Source organism: Leptonychotes weddellii, chromosome 12 (genome assembly GCF_054177405.1).
Source record: "Leptonychotes weddellii isolate Sample4059 chromosome 12, ASM5417740v2, whole genome shotgun sequence".
Taxonomy (NCBI): Eukaryota; Metazoa; Chordata; class Mammalia; order Carnivora; family Phocidae; genus Leptonychotes; species Leptonychotes weddellii.
The window spans coordinates 69214433-69237906 of NC_138380.1; the positions used below are offsets into that span (position 1 = coordinate 69214433).

A 23474-nucleotide genomic window follows, 5' to 3' on the forward strand; every position below is an offset into this window, starting at 1 on the left:
TTTTTTTTTTTAAAGATTTTATTTATTTATTTGAGACAGAGAGAATGAGAGACAGAGAGCATGAGAGGGAGGAGGGTCAGAGGGAGAAGCAGACTCCCTGCCGAGCAGGGAGCCTGATGCGGGACTCGATCCCGGGACTCCAGGATCATGACCTGAGCCGAAGGCAGTCGCTTAACCAACTGAGCCACCCAGGCGCCCCGAGATTATTTTCATTCTCTAAAATTCTCTCACCAGGCAATTTTGTGACAGAAAACTCTGTGCTCTGGTTTGGGACTGGGCACTACAATTAGATGATAGGAGTTTTTAACAGTGGTGGATTCATGATAGTACATTTCTTCTACAGCTTCACCCTCTTTTTTCCCTCTGCTCAGTTCAAGCAAAGATACTTTCCAATAAATATTCAGGGAGTCTGAAGTAGTTAAAAATGGATTGCAGTGTTGACTGACATGAATGAATCTTTGTGGCCACCAGCTACACGCTGTCACCACAGTTACCAGAGACCGGAGTCTATGATGAGATTCAGTCCAGGAGCAGTAGGTGAGTGCAAGGGATACCCTGAAAAAGCCACTCTCCTAAAATGTATTCTTCCTTAGTGTACAAGAGTGCTTTCAGTTCACCGTTAGAAATGTATCGCTTTGGATTGCCTTTGACTATTGGTTTTAAAATTCTTATTAAAAGGTTTGTTTCAAATATATAACACACTTTAATTCCTAGCTCTGTCTCTAAGAGCCCCCTAGGACCTCTCTTCATTCTTGATGCCTAGCTGAAAGCAAGGCCCTGTGGGGAAGGGTCCCTTGGAAAGCTGTCTGGAGTCCAGTGTGTAGACACATCACTCCACCTCCTAGCTTACCTGGGACGGGACCAGTGTGGGGTCTAGTCAGAGCCTGAGCACTCAGGACACCAGGAGGTGTCCTTTTAGGAGGGAGTGAAGTCCTCTTTGTACTTCCTCTCCAGCTCACCCTGTTACTTGTGTCAAGGCCTTTTCCTCTGGCACCCGGACATTTACCACCATATTCTAATTGGCCTCCAGCATCTCATTCATACCGTGGCCCACCTAGCCTTTCTCCAGTGCAACTGTCATTCTATCAGTCTTCCTCAAAACCTTTCAAAAAGTCGTTTCTGACCTTGCGAGCCACATAAACATATTCTGAATTGTAGCTACTGTTATTTCATAAGAGTACTGTACCTGGAGCCAGATTTTAAGTTCCTTGAGGCCACGCCTGTGTTCTCTCTTACTTTAGTGGTCTTTCTACCCTTGTGACAGTGCAGGACACAAAGAAGGGAATATATACAGATTGACTTGCTGTTGAAGTACATGGGGCTCCAACAGTGGTTTGGCCACTGGGAGGGCCGTGGAGTTGGTTTGAGGTATGACTCTTCCACTGACTTTTCCTATCATTGTGGGGGACAAAATAGTTACCGTTTATTGAGTCTGTTAGTGTTTTGGTGAGGCATTTCCCACAGATACTCTTAATTTATCCTCTCAACAACTTGTCAAGATAGATGTTATTTTGCTTATTTTACAGGTAGGCCAGTAAATGATGGAGTTGAAATTAAGACCCAAGTCTTTCCGGTGCCAAAATTGATATCCTTTTCATTATAGCATGATCCTTTTGGTTTCCTTAGTTATACTATGGAGACAGAAACCGTACCAGCATTTGTGACTTTATGGTGATATTGGCCAGAGGAATGAAATAATAAGCCAGGTCCTTTGATGATTAAGAAGTGGCTTCTTCCCTTGTGAACTTGTACAGGATTTTAATAGCCCAGACTTTTTTTTTCTAAAACAATTTGCCCTTTTTTGAGGAGTACATAGGTAGTGAATGAGTAAAATTAGATTTAAAAAAAATCTGTGTGCCTGGCACAGTTTGTTAATTACTTTGGATAAATAGTTATTTACACATCTGTTGCAGACTGTTATTTACTGCACTGGGAGAAACTAAGGTCAGAAAAGCATATATGTAATCCCTTACGAGTGGTAATATCAGGTATAACATAAATATTTATAAAATGATTGACACTCATCTGGTGAAATTATTATTGAAAGATAACAGATACATATTTTTAATTCTCTCTGCTCAAATAGCAAATCCCATCTCTCCTGATCCAAATATAGAAATAGTGGCAAAATTAAGATAACATGCTTTGAGATGTGTAATATTTTCTATCCACCTAATGAAGTCAAAGGGTGTTTATGAAAAACAAATTATCCTAATTACTCATAATATGAGGGTGTGTTCTGAAGAAGGAAAGAAATTTGAAGTACCTCATTTGGAACAGCACAGAATTTTAAATGCAAGGAATCTGGGAGATAGAAATAAGGTTATTCCAATGCAGATAGAGCCAATTTCAGTGGTTTGTGACATATAAAGACAACATGAATGTAATCTGACTTCCTTTAGTGCTTGTGGCTTTGACTGTAGTTATTTAGTAGGAGGCAAAGTACATGACTTAGAATCATGGACTTTTATTACTGTGACAAAAAATATTGAACTACAGCTAACATATAGAAATCATATGGGATGGTTGAAAGAGCACAAAAGTATGCAAGATCTGAGTTCTAGTTCTTGAGCTACCTACCAATGGGTGTTTTCATGAAACCAGTCTTTCTGGGGCTTGGGAAAGTGACAAGATTGAGTTAGACAATTTCTCAGCTCTTTTCTGTCTCTAAAATTCCGTGACCCTGTAAGTGAGCATTGCTAGAGTTTGAATAATATGTTCCTTCTTTTCCCAACAAAATTATGAGAGCCAATTATCAGCTTTCTTTCTAATTTAAGTTGCATGCTTAATTGTTCCCTTTTTTTCTTTATGGTAGTAATTCAGTGGTTTTTCTGTGTGCATTTTTCAGATTTACACCATGAGAAATTGTTGACGATTAATCTCTGAACAAAATGATGCCTTAGTAAAAATTAGTGTAAAAAAATAGAGTTTAGATGTTATTTCTTCTTGTGGCTGATGCATCGATGGCTTCAAATCATCATGCCACCTTATCCCCACCCCCTTGGTGACATAACTTTGCAGCACTTGTCCTGTGGGTAGGACACATTTCTCTGCTCCTTGACTCTGGGCTGAGTCCTGTCTGTTGCTTTGGCTAATGGGCTGCTAGCAGATGCGACACAAGCAGAAGCCTGGAAGGGGCATGTGCAGTGAAGTTTGCATGCCCTTGCACATCTACCATGTCTCCGAGAAGAACTTGTTTGGGCTAGCCCACTGATTCCAGGTGGAGAATAAGGGACAACCTAGAGTAGAGCCACCCACAGCTGAACCCAGCCTCGATCAGCTCACTCCAGCTGATCTTCAGAATTAAAAACTATAATAATAAATAATTGTTTTTAAAAATTTTTTTATTGTTATGTTAATCACCATACATTACATCATTAGTTTTTGATGTAGTGTTCCATGATTCATTGTTTGTGCACAACACCCAGTGCTCCATGCAGAATGTGCCCTCTTTAATACCCATCACCAGGCTAACCCATCGTCCCACCCCCCTCCCCTCTAGAACTCTCAGTTTGTTTTTCAGAGTCCATCATCTCTCATGGTTCGTCTCCCCCTCTGATTTCCCCCAAATAATTGTTGTTTTAAGTCATTAAATTTTGGGGTAGTTTGCTATGCTACAGTAGCTACCCGATACACTTCTAAACAATTTTCATTGCTAGAGAAATGTTCCTTCTGCAAACCTGTCTTATCAAATACCTATAGAAGTCATCAATTATATTGTTAATATCATCCATTAATGAAATCATTAGAATATTTTCTTTTTGTTTCCCCGGGACATAAAACCAAAGAGACATGACATTTTAGCAATGGCACTGGCCAATCTTACCTGTATGGAAACACTGCTGTATGAGCCGCCAATGACCCCTGCAATGAGCAGTGGGATATTTTCTTGAATGGCATAGGATCCATCAGGACACATATACTCAGCTTCATCCACTTTAGTCAAAGATGCCCTGACAAATTCCAGTGATTGCTCTAATGCATAGGTATCCCTTGAACATGTATCCAAAATGTGTACACCCAACTTCACTCCTGGCAGCAAGTAATTGTCTTTGTTGATTTCATCAATAGCAAACAACATGGCTTCCAGGCGTTGGATCCCTCGGTCTTCATTGATTCGCCCACATTCTTCAGTTCCAGTGCCTTTTTCATTAATAGGAAACAGACCCCCTAAAACAAGGTCACCTTCTATTTTAATCTCCCTCCTCAGAAAGTTATGGTCTCCTAAAGAGAGTAAAAATCCCTTTGAAAACAAAGCTAACGTGAGAACTTGTAGTCTTGTCAACATCTTCATGAATCCTGTTTCTGTACCTCTTGGGAGATATCAATGGATGAAGCCAATGTTGCCCGCTAGTCTTCCTCTCTCATTTCCAAACTGGGTCTTTGGCCTGTCCTTCAGATAAGGGAGGAACAGACTAACAGAGCCTGTCACCAAATTCCTAAAGAGATAAAAAATATATGTACAAAAATGGTAAAGAAAACAACAGTGATTGCATGGATGGCCCCCAATCAGATCTTTGAAGGGATCATGACTCAAGTTAGCATTTAGCAAACACATACTGCATCACTGCACCAGACACTCTCCCACAGACACCCTCACCCAGTCCTTACAACACGTGGTGACATAGAGCTCAATCGTTCCATCTCCCAGAAAGGGATCCTGAGGACTAAAGAGGTAAAGTGACTTGAAAAAGTGTACCTAGAATGGAGGTGGTGTTTAGACTCTGGTTTTCCTAATGCCAAGTTCAGTACTCCATCTACTCAGTCATTGACTTTGCTATTGGTAGGGCAGTAACTTGGATATGAGTCTTGATCCCTTCTCTTTCAGCTCCATTTATAGATGACCACTTTTTATTCACTCTTTTCTTTCCATTTGGGGACAAAACAAAGCACAACGAGAACTCTCTCAGTGTTTCTGCATTTCTACAACCACATTCCTGCCCTCCCTTCATTTCAGATACTCTCAGCCCACTGCGATCAAGATTCTGCCTTCACTGATTTAAAAAAAAAAAAAAAAGAGCTCTGGAAAAAGCTACTACTGATCTACTAGCTTCCAAATCCACTGACCCCATTGTAGTCCTCATTTTACTTGACCTTAATTGAAATTCTGACTCCTTTCTATCTGTTCTAACTTCCTAGGTTTCTGTTCTCTTGCTTCTACATCTCAGATTCCATTGTTGAAGCCCTCCTCCCCACCCCCACTTCTGTAGGTCATCCAGTTTCACGGTTTCACTATCACTGAAATGACTCCTAGGTTAGCTGCCTCCTAAACAGCTCTGCCTACACATTCCTCTGACATCTCAAGGCCTCTGGGTTATAACTTCTCCCTTATCCCTGAATGGATCTTCTCTGTACCCAGGTTTTCAAGCCAGAAACCTGCAAACTGGAGCCCTTCCCATTTAACTCCTTCCCACACTTAATTAGCCACTAAGTCCTGTAAAGTCTACCTGTTTAACATCTCTCAAAGCCACCGCCTTGTTTATAACCCCACTGTGGTAGGCTCTTGTTATCGCTAACAGGACCATAGCAGATTTCTGTAGAGCTGCTGCAGGCCCTAAAAGCATGTTTTTATGAGTTAGGAAAAGATAACCTTCCTCAAGTACAAAATTTTCAGATTTATTATTGTATAACTTGTACTACAGATGCTGAGTAAAGTCCATTTGCTGATCTCTGCCTCCTCCAACCAGTGGCAGGCAACTCCTGATGTGGCCCTCACATTGAGAGGAATATAGTGATTACTAGTATGGGGGTTTGCATAACAAGTTGTAATTTAGGACAGTTCCATAAATCAAGCTTCTTTTTACAAAAAGGCGAGAACATATGCACCTTCTAGGAATCAGACAAAGCCTAGCTATGAGGATCATGTTTTGACAATAGGTTAGGGTCTTCTCAGGGAGCTTTTCAGAATCCTGGTGTGGAGTGGCCCGGTTGCATGCACACGAACCCAATGGACCTACTGTTGTACTCCTTGCCACTCAGCTCCCGAGCGCTAGAGCAAACACTGGCCAACGCCCTCGCTCTGCCTGTTCACTGCCCTTCTCCCCAGATGATGCAAGCTTACTATTTTTAGAATTGGGTGGGAGAGGCGATAGCAGAGATTCCTGGCGCATTCTCCTGACAGGTACAGGTGCCTGTCCCTGTGTGTGGTTTGGTGTGCCTGTCCACTCTCCTGCTTCTGTGCATGATTATGTGGGGTTTTATGAAGGAGGGGGCTCTCCTGGCTGCATCTCAACTTAGGATGTCTGAAAGCCACACCACCTGTGTGCTGTCGGAGAGGTTAGCAAATGTTAATCATCTGAATGGCGTCCCATTAGAGAAGGTACTTGAATAATGCATAATCTTAATTGCTGTTCAGAATGGCCCATCTCCTGTCAATCTGTACTGACTTCCTTTTGCCTCTAGGTTGAAGAATTGACTTTGTCATGCTCTATGATCTTGTCCCTGGCTGGCTGTCAAGTCTCACTGCTCACCAGGCCCGTCAGTTCCATCCTACCTCTTATGTCCCAGCTGTTACCGAACCATGTTTATCTGAGAGGACATCTAGAATGTTGATGGCCCCTTGGTTCTGCTCATGTTTTTCCCTTTGCCACAAATGCCCTTCAATATCCATTTGTCTGGTAAACACCCACTTATCATTTAAACCTCAGTAGTCACCACCAGGAAAGGCCAAGAATTTTTTCCTATCTTCCTTGCTCAGTCAAATCGTTTACTTCCTGCTTTATATTCCTACTGTAGCTAGTTCCAGAAATGTTTGCTGTTGCTATTATAATTCTTACTTGTTTCCTTGTCTGCTCATTGGGAATAAGGAAAATAGCACAACATTGAGGATTTTTAAGGTATGAAGAAAAAAAATCAAATCTCAACAACAACAAAAAAACTAGAGACAGGAACTAGTCCAGTACGTGCTTCAACATTTTTGACATTTCTCCCTTCTCACGTTAGCAGTGCCCTTTAAAGCCTGGCTTTCCACGTGCTCTCTGTTCCTTTCGCGTGGAGCAAGTGATGGGTTGTTTTCTTGAGACACACGAGTCATCTGGGTTTTGTTTTGTTTATTTAGGTGTGAGCCTCAGCAATGACAACTGCAGTCATTGGAATGCTCAGTGTTAGCCTAGAGCCTCTCTGGGAGATCTGCCACAGGGCACCAGAAAGTCTAATAATAATAATTTTTTAAAAAGTTGATACTGTGGTAGGTTTTTTTGTTTGTTTGTTTCATATCAATTTCTAGTCTCTCTTTGATCTTTATGTGCAGTTCCCTTTGAAGCAAAACAGTCACAGAAGGCAAAACTCACTGCGATCATTATCATTAATGATCAGCAGAAATGGCTCTATAAAATAATTGTTTTATGGACCTAATAAAAGAGAATAGCTAATTAAAAGAAGGTCATCAACACAATCTTACCATATACCTATGAAAAAAGTGTAGATATATTTTGAATCGGAAGAAAGTTTGACTGCTCAAATAATAAAGATGACCTTATATAAGTTTATGGAAAACTTAATTTTCTCTTAAGAAAATGCTCTTCGCCAAAGCAGACTTGAAAGGGAACATCACATTCCACTGAAAGTCCTAATACATATCAGTACCCGTTTCACAGGTAGGGGCTGTGTTTTATTTATCGTTGTGTATCCAGGGCCTGGCTTAGTGTCTGCCTGCAATCCAGAAGGTATTCAACAAGTACTTCCTGAAGGCCATCCATGCTATTATGCTTGCAGATGACTCTTTACTATTTTACTTGTGGCACAGTAAAAGGGAACTAAAGTAGAGAAAGGAGTTATTTTATTTCATCACCCAAGGGCTCTTATCCTATTATACTCTTTGATGGTAGGACCGCTAACAGGTAGAACTAGAGGAATTATTCTGTAAAGATGCTGGGGTGTAATGCTGCCTTTGTATTTGGCAGTTGCTGCTGAGGTGGGTCCCTATGAAGCTGGGAGGGACGTGGCCTCAGATTGACCTACATTTACTCAAGCGAAAACTTCAGTCAGGAGAATACTAACTTGGGAACATGCGTATCATCCTATTTCAAAGCATCAGAGATGCATCCACTCATCAAATATTTATTGAACACCTACTATGTGTGTGCTAGGCTCTGAGCTGGCTATGTAGAATATAAACTTTAATTGCAAACAAATGGACATTATCTCTGCTGTCAAATGGCATTCTAAATGCTTAGGTATTTTGATTTAGAAAGTGATGGAAAACTACTCATCTCTGTTTCTACCAACTATCGCTGTCATTGATGAAATCTTTTTTTAATAATTTTTATTTTTTTAAAGATTTTATTTATTCATTTGAGAGAGAGAGAGACAGAGCGAGCACAAGCAGAGGGAGAGGGAGAAGCAGACTCCCAGCTGAGCAGAGAGCCCAATGCGGGGTTTGATCCCAGGACCTGGAGATCATGACCTGAGCCAAAGGCAGACACTTAACCGACTGAGCCACCCAGGAGCCCCTATTCATGAAAATCTTAAAAATAAATTTACCCATGGGTTTCCTTTAAGGTGGTAATTGTTATTAAGTGCTTGACTCAAAAAGCAATCCATTACATATTACATATATTATATATGTTTAAAAATTAGATATACAGATCTTAAAAACAAGTTGACTGACAATGTTATGTAAATTATTTTTCCTTTAAGCCCTCTGACAAGGCATCTTGGAGTAACATTTAATGTAGTCTTAGAGAATTACAAATTAAAAATCAATTAGAGTAATGTTTAAATACACGGTCTTAATATTTTCTTATTTACCTTTTCCTTAAAGCAAAATTTAAAATGATTATGACCGTAGGGCCATGAATAATTTAAAAACACTTAGCATTATTTAAAATGAAGCCCTAAGAGCTAAAAGAACAGGAAATTAAAATTTAACATGGGAAAATAGACAAAATGCTTAATTTAATGCAACTGTTTATCTCTGAGTAACAGCTTATCGGATTGTGGCAAAGGGCACCAACCACTTCTTTTCAGGTTCCTTTCATTATAAATCAGTCAGCAGCACATTCCCCAGATAAACAGGCTCCCTACTGTAGCCACATTCATATGCAGCTGGAGAACAGTGGCTCTGCAGTCAGAGTTCTCCGTTCAGGGATGATGAGTGATGTGTCAACTATAAACAAGCATGTATAGCCCTCTCTGTAGGCAACCTGCTCACCAATGTTTTATTAATCGGTGCATTAATAGTATCTCAGAGGTTTGCTGTGAATATAACCCCTGGAATATGTGGGCAAGAAGCATCTGCATGCTCTGCATATGCTAGTATGTATTTTCCTTCCTCTCTTGACTTTGCCCAGGGACAGTGTCGAAAATGAAATCCAGTTTGACTCAGTGAATAAGTAGTTTATTCAGGGGAGATATAAGGTCAGCCCCCATGCCCACTCCCTCCTAAAAAGAAACCCTTAAGTTGCTGAAAGGCTTTGAGTGTTCAAAGCCTTCCTTGCACATCCAACTGATTTGGAGAAAATTTAGGGTTAGTGATATTTTATGAAATTCGGTTGCACATTTGGTTATACAATATTCAGCTGCCAGAATTACAGGCAATAAAAGACATGGCTTTTGTCCTTGAACTGCCATTTTTCAATTGGGTAAACAGAGCCTGTAGCTTACTGACATTTTTAATAGCAGGACGTATCATGCACAATTCTAATTCCTTTACTCTTCCTAGGCAACAAAAGTATTTTTTTTCTAGAAGTCTTTAAGAAATCATTATAAGTAGCTGACTACTTAAAACCCAATCATTTTTAACAAATCTAGCTTAAAACATCTGGCTTAAATTACTCCAACTGTAAGGTGGTCTAATTCCATTTGCTGAATTCCCATATAGTTTGTGCTATGTTTATCATAATGATCATATTTTGTTTTATATTTATTTGTTTAGGTTTTTTTTAATTGAAATTTAGCAATTGGAAATTGTTCTTTCTTTCTTTCTCCTTAGATTGTAAGCTATTGGATATTAAGGACAATGCCTTAGACATTTCTCTACTTCCCATAGTGCCTCACGTATATAGTTGTCACATACTGGTTAAATGATAAATTCCAAGTGGCATGTAAATTTTTGAGAGATTGGTCAGAGGATCGGGAAAATGGAAATTCCCTGCAGAGAATGAAGAAGTTAGCTGAAAAGGCCACTTTCCTTTTTTTTTCCCCCAAAGTGCCCTTATTATAGATCAAGATTCAACTTTGGTGCTTAGAGAAACTTGACCCAAATAACTGTCAATCTTCCTTTGACTTTGAATTGCTGATTTTTAAGGAAAAAGATATAGAATAAAACTAGAAAAGTTGAGAGCACTTGGAGAAATTAGAAAGGATAGGACATACACGGGTGTGAAAAATGAAGAATGAAAAACAACACAGGACCTACAGGTCAGGTTCCATGATGCATGAATGACAAGGTGGAAGAGTGGAGACAAGGCCCATATATTTAGATTTGAAGTTACGGAGGAAAGTTTTGCTTTCTCTCAAATTTTTCTAGTTTGAGGAAGTTTGAGATACCACAATATATATAAAATTTCACATAACCAAAACGTAAGTCAAGTAGTGGAAATGAATTGACCAGGCTCTTTCCTGTGATCCTGTTTTATTCACAGTGAAGATAGAGGAAGACCCCAAACTCTAGGTGGCTATCTGGAGGAGGGAGATGCTGCCAGTTAGGATGATGGAGCCAGAAAGAGATGTTGATGATTAGAAAAGGAGAAACCCCCACTTCACTATTTGAACTTTGACCCTCTGACCCCTGCAAAAAATCACATATATTATTTCCTTTATCCTCTGAACTTAGAAAAGAGCGTTTTTATGAGGTAGGCAAACAGATTTACAGTTGTGCTAAACTTTAGTCCTTAGGGTAATTGCTGGTAATTTACTTCCAATCAATAATATTAACTTGGTTCATTCAATATAGAGTATATGAAAGATTTATTCACTTTCACCAAAGTAAATCTTTACTGTTCTAAACACCAAACTGCACAGTATTTTCCTATGTGTGTGTGTGGGTGTGTTTTGCCATTTCAGCTGTTTTTTCATCCTTAAGTTTCCTAACCGCCTTACAAAGCCTTGGAATTGGAGCCTCCCCCAATTTCCTGCAGTCCACCTTTGTCCTTTTCCTCTTAGAAGCTGCCAACTCTAATAGAAGTTATAGGTTTGTCAGCATGAACAGAGAATACGAAACTGGGTTTTCAAAAGCTTTCCCTCTAGCTCTGGACAAAATGGTAAAGGAGAAAAAATGGAGAAATATTTTTCATAGGAGAACATTTTTACCTGTTGGTCATGTGATCTATCAACTGGCTGTTATTTATAATGTTCTATGTGCATATAGTTCTTTCTCTTGAATAATGTCAAAGTATTTTGCACAATGAAATAACTTTTACTTCTTCCTGGTGAGAAAGAATTACATCATCTATTGCTGAGGAGAGATTGTGGCAGGAAGAAATTTGTAATGCAAATTGTTCAAGGTAATAGTGATAAGTAAATACATAATTAGGACCTAAGGAAGTTTTTTTAAAAATCATTATTGCCCAATAAAGTCTTACAAAAAGAGAACACATGTCAACACATATCATCCTATTTCCCCCAAAACATCATATCCATCTCTCAAATTTTCCTCAGTAGGTAAATGGTAAAATGTCTGAAATACCACCATCTTTGCCTACTGTCAAAGAAGTTGTTAGAATACTTGTAGCTTGGGCGCCTGGATGGCTCAGTTGGTTAAGCGACTGCCTTCGGCTCAGGTCATGATCCTGGAGTCCCGGGATCGAGTCCCACATCGGGTTCCCTGCTCGGCGGGGAGTCTGCTTCTCCCTCTGACCCCCCCCCCCATGTGCTTGCTCTCTCTCATTCTCTCTCTCTCAAATAAATAAATAAAATCTTTAAAAAAAAAAAAAAAAAGAATACTTGTAGCTGGCTTCTGCTTCTGGCCAGTCATAGCAATTGGTATTTAATCTGCCCTCCAGCTGAAAGTAGCTATAAAACTGGACAAAACATATAAGAATATAAGGCAAGCTATGACCCTTGAAAGAAAGAAACACATGAGGGAAACTCCATGATTACTCTATGAATTTCCCAACATTCTACGTGGGAGCACATTTCTGCCCTGAGACAGTGACAGTATTGTTGACCTCAAGAGGCAGAGATTAGAGTTCTTGGTTTCTGAAGTGGTTGCAATTTGTAGGGTAGAAAACTACACAGAGATGGTGAGCATAAGAACTAGGTGGTGCAAAGGCTGGTTGTGTGATATACAGAGTAAATTCAGTGAGGTCTGGCGGGGATCACCTGCCTGCAAGAAGTTTGAGAGATAAATGTCAATATCAGAGGTCATGCATATCAGAAAATTAATGAAGTTCTATCCCAGCTCCAGTGGAGAGACCACACCAGGCATTATTGTACTTTCAATTAAATTCTCAGAAAGGCTACCCTCTATAAGTAAGGGCCAAGCTCAGGAATGAGGGGCATGTTACAGGACTACATCTAAAATAGACCTGCCCTAATGAGACTAAAACTAAGTCTAACGAAACTAAAATTATCCACCAGTTATTTAATTGCTTGCTAAGCCAAAACTCAAAACTCTTAAAGGAAGATGATATAATTTAGACTGCCTTCAGTATAATTCCACAATAACTAGTATACAATTAAAAATTGTTTGATATATAAGAAAACAGGAAAATGAGACCCAGAGTACAGAGAGAAAGCATTAAATAGAAATAGGCCCTGAAATGACTCCTATTTTGAAATTAGCAGACAAGAACTTTAAGTAAACTATTATAAATATGTTCAAAGATTTAAATATATGAATGAATAGATGAGAAATCTCATGAGAGAATGGAAAGTTTAAAAAAACACAAATACTAGAACTCAAAAGTACAATATTTGAATATGAAATGTGTGTGAGGGGACACAACGAATTGGAGATGGTAAAATAATAAAAACCAAAAAAACAAAATGAAACAAAAAACAAAATAAATTTGAAGACAGATGAAAAGAAATAATCCAATCTGACTAGAGAGAGAAAACATTGAAAAAATTTGACCAAAGCTTCAGTGTTCACTTGGACGATATTAAGTGGTCTAATACACATGCAATTTGAGTTTACAAAACCAAGGAACTCAGCAAACTCTAAGCAGGATAAATACAAATAAAACTATACTCTAGGCAAATCATAGTCAATTTGTTAAAACCAAAGACAAAGGGAAAACAGAGTAAAAGAGCACATATGTGCAGGGTAACAATATGAATGAGGGCTCACTTTTCATCAGAATCACTGATAGCCATAACCCAGTGGAATGTGACATCTTTAAAGTTCTGGCGGGGGGAAGGGAACTGGCCAAGCATCCCCAAATTCTTTTTCCAGTTAAAATATGCTTCAAGAAGGAAGGTGAATTACAGATTTTTCAGGCAACTAAAAGTGAGAGATTTCATTGCCAGCAGACTTAAAATATGAGAAATGTTAAAGGAATTACTTCAAAGAGGAAATGACACCAGATGGAAATTCAAATGTATAGGAGGGAATGAAGGGCACCAGATATGGTAAATGTATGGGTTAATGTAGAAGAATATCCATTAAGTCTAGCTACCAGGTATTGTTAGAATGAGTTCATGAAAACTATATTTGTCACAAATAAAAAATGGTAAGAAAATATGGGTTCCACTACCATTTTGTCTATTATAGTTTGATTTTATTTCTCTCTGTGTATATGTTTGCATTTTTCTTAGATCCTGTTAGCTGAAAACCTTTTTGCACCTTCTAGAGTCCTCCTGCTAATAGAACAATCTCATAATTCAAAGGCCATTCTTCCAAAAGTAAGATAGGTAATACCCAATAACATATTCTTCTTTATGATAAAGCTGCTAATAGATTCAATGAAGGATGAAACCCAACTGGTATACACTGGTACAGTTGTACTAGTTGTTAAAGTATTAAAATACTTCCGTTTGGTTGGTGAACAGTAAATCCACTAAGCCCTCTGAATATTCCTCCACTTTCCTGGTTGCTCTGGTTCCTCCTCTGCTCACTTTTCCTCTCCATCACTTTTCCCAATTTCCTCATGACCCAGCAACAAAAGTGTTAAATTCTGGTACAGGAGGATCTTTAGTTTCCAGTGCCAAAGGTATGGTTGTTGTCCATTTTCATAACATGATGCTAGTTGTTAAACATTTTGAATATCATTCCTGAATTGACTAGCTGAATAAAATGTTGGGAAATTTGAGGAAAGTTTCAGTTTTAAGCAACATTCTCATTCCTAGGACAAAACTGGATTTTCCCTTGTAGTTTCACTGATTAGTGTCCATTTCTAATCTTTTTTGTAGAAACTGTACCACATTTTTTCTTGGGGAACCAACACATATGTTCATAAGGTAGGGTTAATCCATTCCTGGCTTGATAGGTGGCTTGTGATACATATGATGAACCAGAATGTGCTATGTGTCCCTGGCCACAGCAATTGGTTCTGGGATGAGTCTGTGACCAAATCATTGCCAACCAGGGTTAATCTGAGAACACTTTTTAGAACCATCAGGAGAAAAGAATCCTCTTTCTGTTAGAGTGACTTAGAGAAATGGATATAAGCCCAGAGCTGTTGGCAGCCATCTTACCACCATGAGTCAAGAGCCTGAGGTGCAAAGCCAAGAGACAGAGAAATAGTGAAACCTGACAATATTATCTATACTATTTAATCCAGCTATGATTTCCCAGTTATGTGAGAGAGCAAATTCCTCTTTTTGCTTAAGTCAGTTTGAAATCTGTTTTGTCACTTGTCACTAAATGATTCCTGAGTAGAACCTCTCCTTTTCCCATTTCCTTCCCATTAAAGATACTAAAATTTATTGAGACCCATGCTCTGCCAGGAACTGTGATTAATGTTTTATGTAGATCATTTTATTTAATCCTGCAATTTTCTCCTACCCAGGTATGCCCTTCCATAGATGCCTGATTCTGTCCAGAATCTCAGATGGACCCAGAGTTCATGATGGTTCCCATTGTGTTACCCCATCTATGAATGGGTTTTCTTAGAAATGCAACTACCCTAGTCATCCCTTCTTTCATGCTTTTATCAGGATTCCCATTTTCTCAAAACTTACTGGTAACAAGTGAAGTCATCTGTTATATTAAGCTGTCAGTTTTCAGTACATTAATGTAAGTTAGCTTGTTAACCATTTAGGGATGGTCAAATTTTCAATGGGCAAAGCACTGGCTTAAGGAAAGAGAAACATTTTAAATCGTGGAATTTTAGATACCTCAATGTATGTATAATGCAGTATGAGGGCCTAATTGGTGTTCTTCAAGTTATAGCACTTATGAACTCCATACTCAAATAGAAACAACTTGTACATACCAGCCACTGTGAAATCATGGGCATAGAATAATGCTTCCCTCATCAAATAGACAATTCAAAGCCAGCCAATGAAATGCCATTGACAAATTATCTACAGTGTGATGGAGTTCTCTGGTCACGGATGTGACTTTAAAAGACATTTTTCCAGTTCTTCTTTGTGGAAAAATTTTAGAGAAAATTATTAGTGGGCTTTAGTCAGCTGGTGTGAGCTCTCAAGGGCCAAGTATATGTATTTCTTCCCAATTCTGTGTGTCAGTGGTATCACATTGGTAGCTTCAAATTAGCATGATGGGAATATTTACATTGCAGAAATCAGCAAACATTAACAATCAGTTTCTCCTCATAGATCCTACAGATCAGGTACTTAAACATTTACCAGCACACCGCTAGTGGTATATTTAACAATATGGTCTTAAAGTCTATTCCTAGAGAATCAAATAGGAAAAGCCTGGGAAAGCAATACTGCATACTGCCTTCTTCAATCAGGGTTTTTCTATCTGCAGATCACAAGCTATTCTTGTGTCATGAAATACATTAGTGACTTGCAATGAGCATTTTAAAAGGAAATGGAGGAATTTAAAATAGAATAGAAAATACCAAAACACTGATCCAAGGCTTGTAGTAAGGCTGAGTATTAGTTCTAAAACTTTTTTTGGTGTGTATGAGTGTATGTCTTGGGTTACAATGTAAAATAATTTCTTACTGGCTCATGGCCAAAAAAAAGTTGAAAGACACTGTTAAACAATGTGGGCTCTATAGTCAAACACATGTTTGAATCTATAATGTTGGCATGTGACCACCTTCCTGTTCCTTGTTTTACATATGTGTCAAATGGAGTCAATGGTGGTATCTATCTCATGGGCTTGTTTATAGGATTAAATGAAATAATACAAAACATTAGCTCAGTACCTCTTAGCTACTATTAAAATTTTGGGGAGTGAGGATAATTTGCTATTGGCTCCAGTGTAGTTGGGGGGTATTCTGGACTCTCCATGTAACCACCTGGAGTCCAAAGCCAGTGTTGTTTCAGGACTGGATCACTTTAATTGCCCAGTCTTTATTTCCTCAATCAGTGACCAGAACCACCTGGTGGTCATCCTCTATTATGCTGACTTTCACTTGGCTGAAGTTTAGGAGTGATCTTGGGAGAATCCCTGGTTGGCTGAATGATGCCAGGTGGGACCTAAAAGCTCCTCGATGTCGGGTAAATTCTGGATTGTTTGGCGTTTATGGGTGCTAGAGACCATAAAATGCCAGGAGAAAGTGGAAAGTGATCACCTAAGAAAAAGATGCAAGGTGCTCATAGCGAATTGATTTATTCCCTTTCTCCTGAAAACATGTTTTTGTCCCTTAATCCTTTCCTGTCAGACTGAATTTTATTGAGAGAGGGCTGGACACCTCTCGTTCTAAGTCCATCTGGACTAGGACGTTCACTGACTTGTACACTAAGAACAGAATGTTTACAATTCTGCCCACAAAGGGTCTTAATTTTCATTATCACAAAACATCAGAGCCTCAGGTGCAAAGGTTTTGGGCCCTCGTGGCTGGAATGCTTATTAGTCTTTAAATTCCATGGCAACTGCTCATGCCTGTGCCAACAAGTCCAGGCTGCCTTGTGCCATCTTCTTTTTCTTCCCCGCGTGCTTTCCAGGGAGAACCGATCCCTCTGGCTCAGGACACAGCGAAATGTGGGGAGCTGCTAACACAAAGCTGTAACTGGAGGCATAGAGATTTGCAACCAGCAGGACTAACGTGTCTCTTGTAGAGCTTGAACTTTTAAACTGGTTCTGACTTTATCTGTATTTAAAAAAAAAAGACCAAGTAGAACACAAAACCCTCCTCGAACACAGCCTCAAGGCGGGCCTTCCTTTTCTTGTGTTACACCCAAGTTACCAGAGTGGAATTATGGCACTCGGCTATTACACAAAAGCCCATTTCCCCAGGCAAGGAAGGGGCGGCCTGAGACACAAAGGAGCTCACGCAGTCTCAATCTGCTTGTACAAAAGCCAAAACCAAGGAAAAGTAATCTCTGGTGTTGGAAGTCAGGATGGATTTCACTCTTGGGGATCTGGGAAGTTAGTGCCTGGAAGGAAGCGTGGGGGCCCTTCTTGTGTGCTGGTAACTTCCTATTTATTGATCTGGGCTCTTGTTTCATGGGGGGTGTTGTGTGTGAAAAGTCATCAAGCTACACCATTACGATGGATGCATGTTTCTGTCTGTATATTACACTTCAGTGAAAATTTTAAAATGAAAAAGCAAGGCTAAAGTGAAAAAGAATGCCTAGAGTAACTGTGTGTGTGTGTTTTAATGGTTTTGTAGCACAAATTGGCCACAAGGGTAATGACATAAACTTGCAACTGTGGGCTTATTGACGATGCTCGGCCTCAGGAGAGAATCCCTTACTGCCTGGGGAGAGGCCCTGGTGTACGATGAGGGGCCTTACCTCTTAGTGAGTGAGTGTTGGCCATGCAGGGGCCTCCTTCTCTTTATAGCTGGAAGCTAGCCACTGTGTTCTCCTTCTTGTATGTCAGCAGAAATCAAGAATCAGCATGCCATAGGCCAGTACACCAGTCACGTGCAGCCTGATGATGATGTGATTTACCCGCTCAGGCTGATAAGGTGATAAGCTCCAATCAGAGGAGCCCATTCTGAGGTGGGGCAACCGCTGCTTTTACTGTGTGTGTTCTGAAAAGTGAATGGAATTAATCCTGGACTTTATCATGTTCCAGTGTTCAAGAAATTAAGTTCAATAATTTCTTAAAAATCACTTACTGAATCTATGACACGTCAGGCCCTCTGGTAGGTTCTAAGGATGTAAGGATGAGTGGGACAGAATCCCTGCTACATTCAAGAAAATATGGTTTCTGGGGACTATGATAGCCATTAAAAGCTAAATGTGCAATGTCACCCAAACTAATGTTGGTAGAGCACTCCAGGGTGCCAAACCTGGTAAGGACGAAAAGATGCCTCTTCTTACTGCCATAACTGTTTGTCTCTACCACACAGATTAGGCTAGATGATCATGTCAAGGTAGGATGACAAACTGTCAGGGCAGAGGATACTACTGTCCTTTCCAGATACGGTTAATTTTTTAGTGTGTCCATCCTGCCCTCTGTGGGGCCTGGTGCCATTTCAGACAACTGGGACACATGCTCACCATCAGGTATTATGTGAGAGTGCATAAGCAGGCATCTGCTTCTAGTATCTTTCTGATGCTCCATATCTCTGCTCGCACTGGACTCTCATTTAAAAAGGTCACAAATAATTGTATAGAAAGCTGATTTTAATTATTCTTCCTATCCTAATCTTTTAGGTACACATTATTTTCTTGGAAACTCAAGCTTTCCTCCTATCCCGGTTGCTGTTTTGATCACAGTAGCTGCAAGTTTGGCTTTCCGTTCCCTGCAACCACTGTTGGATAGCGTCCATCTCCTCTAGGTTTGGTTCTGCCCACTGTAGCCCTCGTGTGCTGAATTTCACACACCTGTCTTCTCTCCAACCAGCTGTTCGAGATACTGCTCTAAATTCGTATGCCTTACCTGTGGCCACTTGAACAGATTCAAATATCACTTGTCTCACTCAATTTAGTCTTAGCATCACCAGTGTCTAGCCCTTTACCCGTTCACTTCTTTCTCTTTTACGGCCCATTTTCTTTAGCCCCCAGAAAACACGAAGATAATATTTTATGCTTTTCCTTTGCAATCTTAACTCAACCTATTTTTCCAAATCTGGACAAATTAATTCAGTGTTTTAGCTCACAGGACTCATAGAGTTGACATCACTTGATCTGTCCAGGTTGCATTCTTCTATAAAATACTTATATTACATGTGTGGTCATAGTCCATTATTTCAAAAGTGAGTCATGGGTCATAAACTGTGGTACACGCTACCTGGCAAACTTTGTCTGGTTATCACAGCTATGCTCGTGAGTACCAGCAGATCTGTGTCGGTTACTATCATCCTGCCTTGCGATGGATGTGTTGCCAGATAACACATAGCAGGTATGCAAAAAAATATTTGTTAACTAAGTAAATGAATATTTTTCTCCTTTGTGTCACACTTTACAAGACCTCCTGGTTTTCTTTTTCACTAGACACTTCCTTCCTGGATGGAAAAAGTCATTAATATTTTTTGAACTCATCCTCATTTACATATACATACTCATTTACTTCTTCCAGATCTTCTGTTGTAAGGAGATGAGTAAAATTGGCTTAGGGGCAAATTTAACTACTACTTGCTCAGGATTCCTGTCACTCAGAACAGATCTATCTGATACCCAGTTCTTTGACCCTCCTATTATAATCCCCTGCTCTTGAGGATCGTGTCCTAACATCCCAGGAGATTCTTTCTGAAAGGCAGATGAGAAGAACATGATGTGGACATCACTTGCAGTAGCTTTCTGGGGTTTTGCTTTCCTTGTACACATGTGTGTTTGCTAACCTTAAATTCCTACAGTATTATGGTCTCAAAAGTATCTTGTCTCAAGTCTATACACGGTCCAGTTTAGTTTCAGGAGACCCTTTCCTCTAGGCCATGACATTTTGAAATGATCCTAACCATGGAGGGGAACTTTGGACATGAATTTGTTTCCACACCTGGCATCTATTAGTCGTCTCATCGGGGCCATCTTCAGAGCCAACTCCATCCACCGTCCAGATGTTTCTTTAACTTGTGGCTTAGCACAAGACATTTACACCCTGCTGTTTAGCATACATATGGAGTAATAACCTTGGGGAATTTTGAAAGCCCTGAACTGCAATTGCTGTGAAACTGTAGGCAAAATGGTCCCAGTGGTATGGATGTGAAACTAGCCAAGCATCTCCCGCCACATCCGACCAGTGACCCATTTCACAATGGGAGGGCTGCTGCTTGATGGGATCTGTGGTGGGACACATACATGTCGCCCAAAGGATGACACCCAGAGGAAAACGGAGTACCCAGGGGAAAGCAGATTTTGTTTGAAAACGTTATTTCTTCATTAGGTGGAAAACTTGTAGTGGTAATAAGAATTAGAAAATGAGCTTTTTTTTTTTGATGAGAATATCAAATTTTAGTTATATATTTTAGTGAAAACTGCCCAAAGAATGGGCATATGGATTTCCTTCAATATTACTGATGTTGCATAGATTTTTACCTGAAATCCCTTGAATGTTGGCATCTGAGTACGTTAAAAGTGTTTGCATGTTGACCGAAACAAATTCTTAAACATTTGCCCTCTCATGCTCTTCTGGAATGCGTATTAGAGCTGTGGAGACTTGGCATATGGATAGCAAGAACAATGCCACTATCTTTGTCATGGGTGAGACAAAAGGACAAGATTACGGTTCTTTTTAGGGTTTTGAGCTGATTTTATGACAACTAGCGAACAACGGGACAGCGGTCTAATTCAATGAGAAATTTCACAGTATAGTTCTTCTTTCACTAGTTCCACTGCCTCTTTCTCCAAATGGTCACTATTCTCTGCATCACAATGAGATGTGTATACTTGTTTTTAAAATCTGAGTATTAGTGGGTTATAAGATATTTTAGTAGGAAAGCCTTAGAAATCACTGAGCCTGACCCTTGATCTTCTCAATTTTCATATGAAGAATCTGAGTTCTATGATGTAAGGAGATCCCTCTTTTAGAGTCTGGCTTTTTTTGTTGTTGTTGTTTAAGATTTGTTTATTTATTTTTAGAGAGAGCACAGGGTGGGGGGCAGAGGGGTAGAGGGAGAAGACGAGATAGTCTCAAGCAGACTCTGTGCTAAGCAGGGAGCCTGATGTGGGGCTCATTCTCACGACCCTGAGATCGTGACCTGAGCCAAAACCAAGAGTCGGTCACTTAACTGACTGTGCTACCCAGGCGCCCCTGAAGTGTGGCTTTAAAACTTAGGTAAGGGGGAGCCTGGGTGGCTCAGTCATTAAGCGTCTGCCTTCGGCTCAGGACATGATCCCAGGATCCTGGGATTGAGCCCCGCATCGGGCTCCCTGCTCCGCGGGAAGCCTGCTTCTCCCTCTCTCACTCCCCTTGCTTGTGTTGCCTCTCTCGCTGTCTCTCTCTCTGTCAAATAAATAAATAAAATCTTAAAAAATAAATAAATAAAACTTAGGCTAGGACCCCAGCCATGGATAAAATCTCGTCTGTATGTAGTACGCATTTGGGAACATCTGTGGATGTAACATACTGTGCAAGTTTCTTCGAATATGTTCTTCTAGATAGAGACCTGTTACTTTTCCCCGAAATGATTTGGAATTCCTGCTGACAGATTTCTTCCATTAGAAAATCATGTCCTTTCCCGAGGGGACAGTTAGGTTAAAAGAAAAGGCGGGGGGCAAGATATTGGTGTGGGTGAGCCAAGGCAGAGAAGGAGGTATTCTAGTGTTCAATTCCAGGGATCAAGGGCAGCCAGCTGTAGAAAGAAAGCACACATTGGCCACATGCTTCTGCCCTGAGGACAATGGTGAAAAAGTGAAAGATTAAAACAAAAGCCAAAAGCAAAATGACAGGTGTATCCACAGGCTGTCTCCTAACAGGTGAAGAAAAAAGAAAAGGCTGCTGCTACTTCACTATACTGGGCTTTTGAAAAAGGACAAGTCAACCGCAGGGGCGACAGGAAAAACAACAGTGGAGAGGGGCGCGCCCCAGAGCGCAGAACGCTAACTGCTCCCGCCACAAGCGCTCGCTAGGGCCGGCGCTGTTCAGTGGGCCGTGAAATCACAATTAACAGAGCAAGGGTTTTGTAACTGAGCCCGAGCTGCTCCAAATGACATCCTGCTATTAGCTGCTTTTGGAAGCACCACATTGAACAACTCCATGTTTATTGGACTGTGACGGGATCTTGAAGAAATCATTAATAAAAACAGTGGATGATACTTCCCCTCACTGTGTTGGTATTTGAGATCGTTACCACTTAGGATGTGACCGCGGTGGGACGCAGGAGCAAGAAACGGGTAGAGCTGAGCTGCCAGCCAGAGCTGATGATACCGAGATATTCCAACAGAGTCTTCCTGAGGTTTTTATTGATCTCTTTAGGTACTTGTGTTGAGGTTATACTTGGACTCTGTGGAATGTGCTTGAGGCTGAAACTCTTCAGTACCTAATGATGTGGACAAATGAGAGTGTCCAGAGAACACACCTATAAGGAGAAAAGAGGCTTTGATTTATGTAGAAGACTGAGGATATTAAATATCACGATTGCCCATGGAAAAGCCATTTTATGAGATAAAATGGGCTCCCAGAAAATAGGCCTGAAATAGAGAAAAATAAATCTGTCGATTTTCTTTTAAAATAATAGCTTTGAAATCCCACTTAACCCCTAGATATTAGAAGGTGCATTATCATTTCTGTTTTGATACATGTTAGGGAGGGTTTAGAAGCTGTAACAGAGACCACGTTTTATGGATGAGACACAGTTTGGTGGAGTGTACTGAAACTTAGTGAAGCTGGTGTGGATGCTAACTTTTCACTGCCTGGCTCAAGGTTGACCTGCTTAAATTTTTCTTGGGATAATTGGATGCATAATGGAATCGTGGACACTTCTATGTGGAAGCAAACTTCTAAAATGTCTCTTCCAGCTCCTCTGAGGGCTGGGAACAGTGAGTGGTCTTGTTCATGTTATTAAATCACTTGAAATTGGAGCCAGAACTGGAACTGAGTTTATGACTCCGAAGTCCTCTCTGAGCGTGTTGTCCCCATTGAAAGGTGTCGGTGGTCTTTGCTGTGCTCTTTCTGCAAGATCAGCACAGAGTCGACATTAGAATTGGAAGCTATTATGGGGCGCTTGGCTCTTTTTAATTTTTGTCAGGCCAAAGTTGCATGATGTCTGCCAAGACTTATTCAAAGAAGCTGACTCCAAGTGTTCTACTTCATCTAAGAATCACTAAAAGTACCACTGGATCTTTGTCCCGTATTCTCTTTGAGGACAGTGATAGGAGCCCCATGCAATCAGCTTTCCTGATTTTGGCTTTAGCAAATCCATCAGGTGAGGCATTCATCCTGGCCTAGAAGGAGAAACAAAGGTGAGGAAGGCCGTGGCTGGCTGCTGATGAACTATGTGACCTTGGACAGTCTCTTGAGCTTTCGTTTTCCAATCTGTAGAGCAAAGGGGTTGGACTGAATGATTTCTAAGGTATACTTTGACTTGCACATTTTTTTTTTCCATCCTCAATTTAATGTT

General features: G+C 40.2%; 1 protein-coding gene across 1 annotated transcript in view; it reads right to left on the reverse strand.

Annotated features, from left to right (window-relative positions):
* GRM3 (glutamate metabotropic receptor 3) overlaps positions 1-23474 on the reverse strand; it is a 202163-nt gene that overhangs the window by 87960 nt on the left and 90729 nt on the right. The window contains exon 2 of the mRNA XM_081800623.1: positions 3827-4439. Coding sequence (XP_081656749.1) covers positions 3827-4294 — 468 coding nt within the window. The 5' untranslated portion in view covers positions 4295-4439. The remainder of the gene's footprint in view (positions 1-3826; positions 4440-23474) is intronic.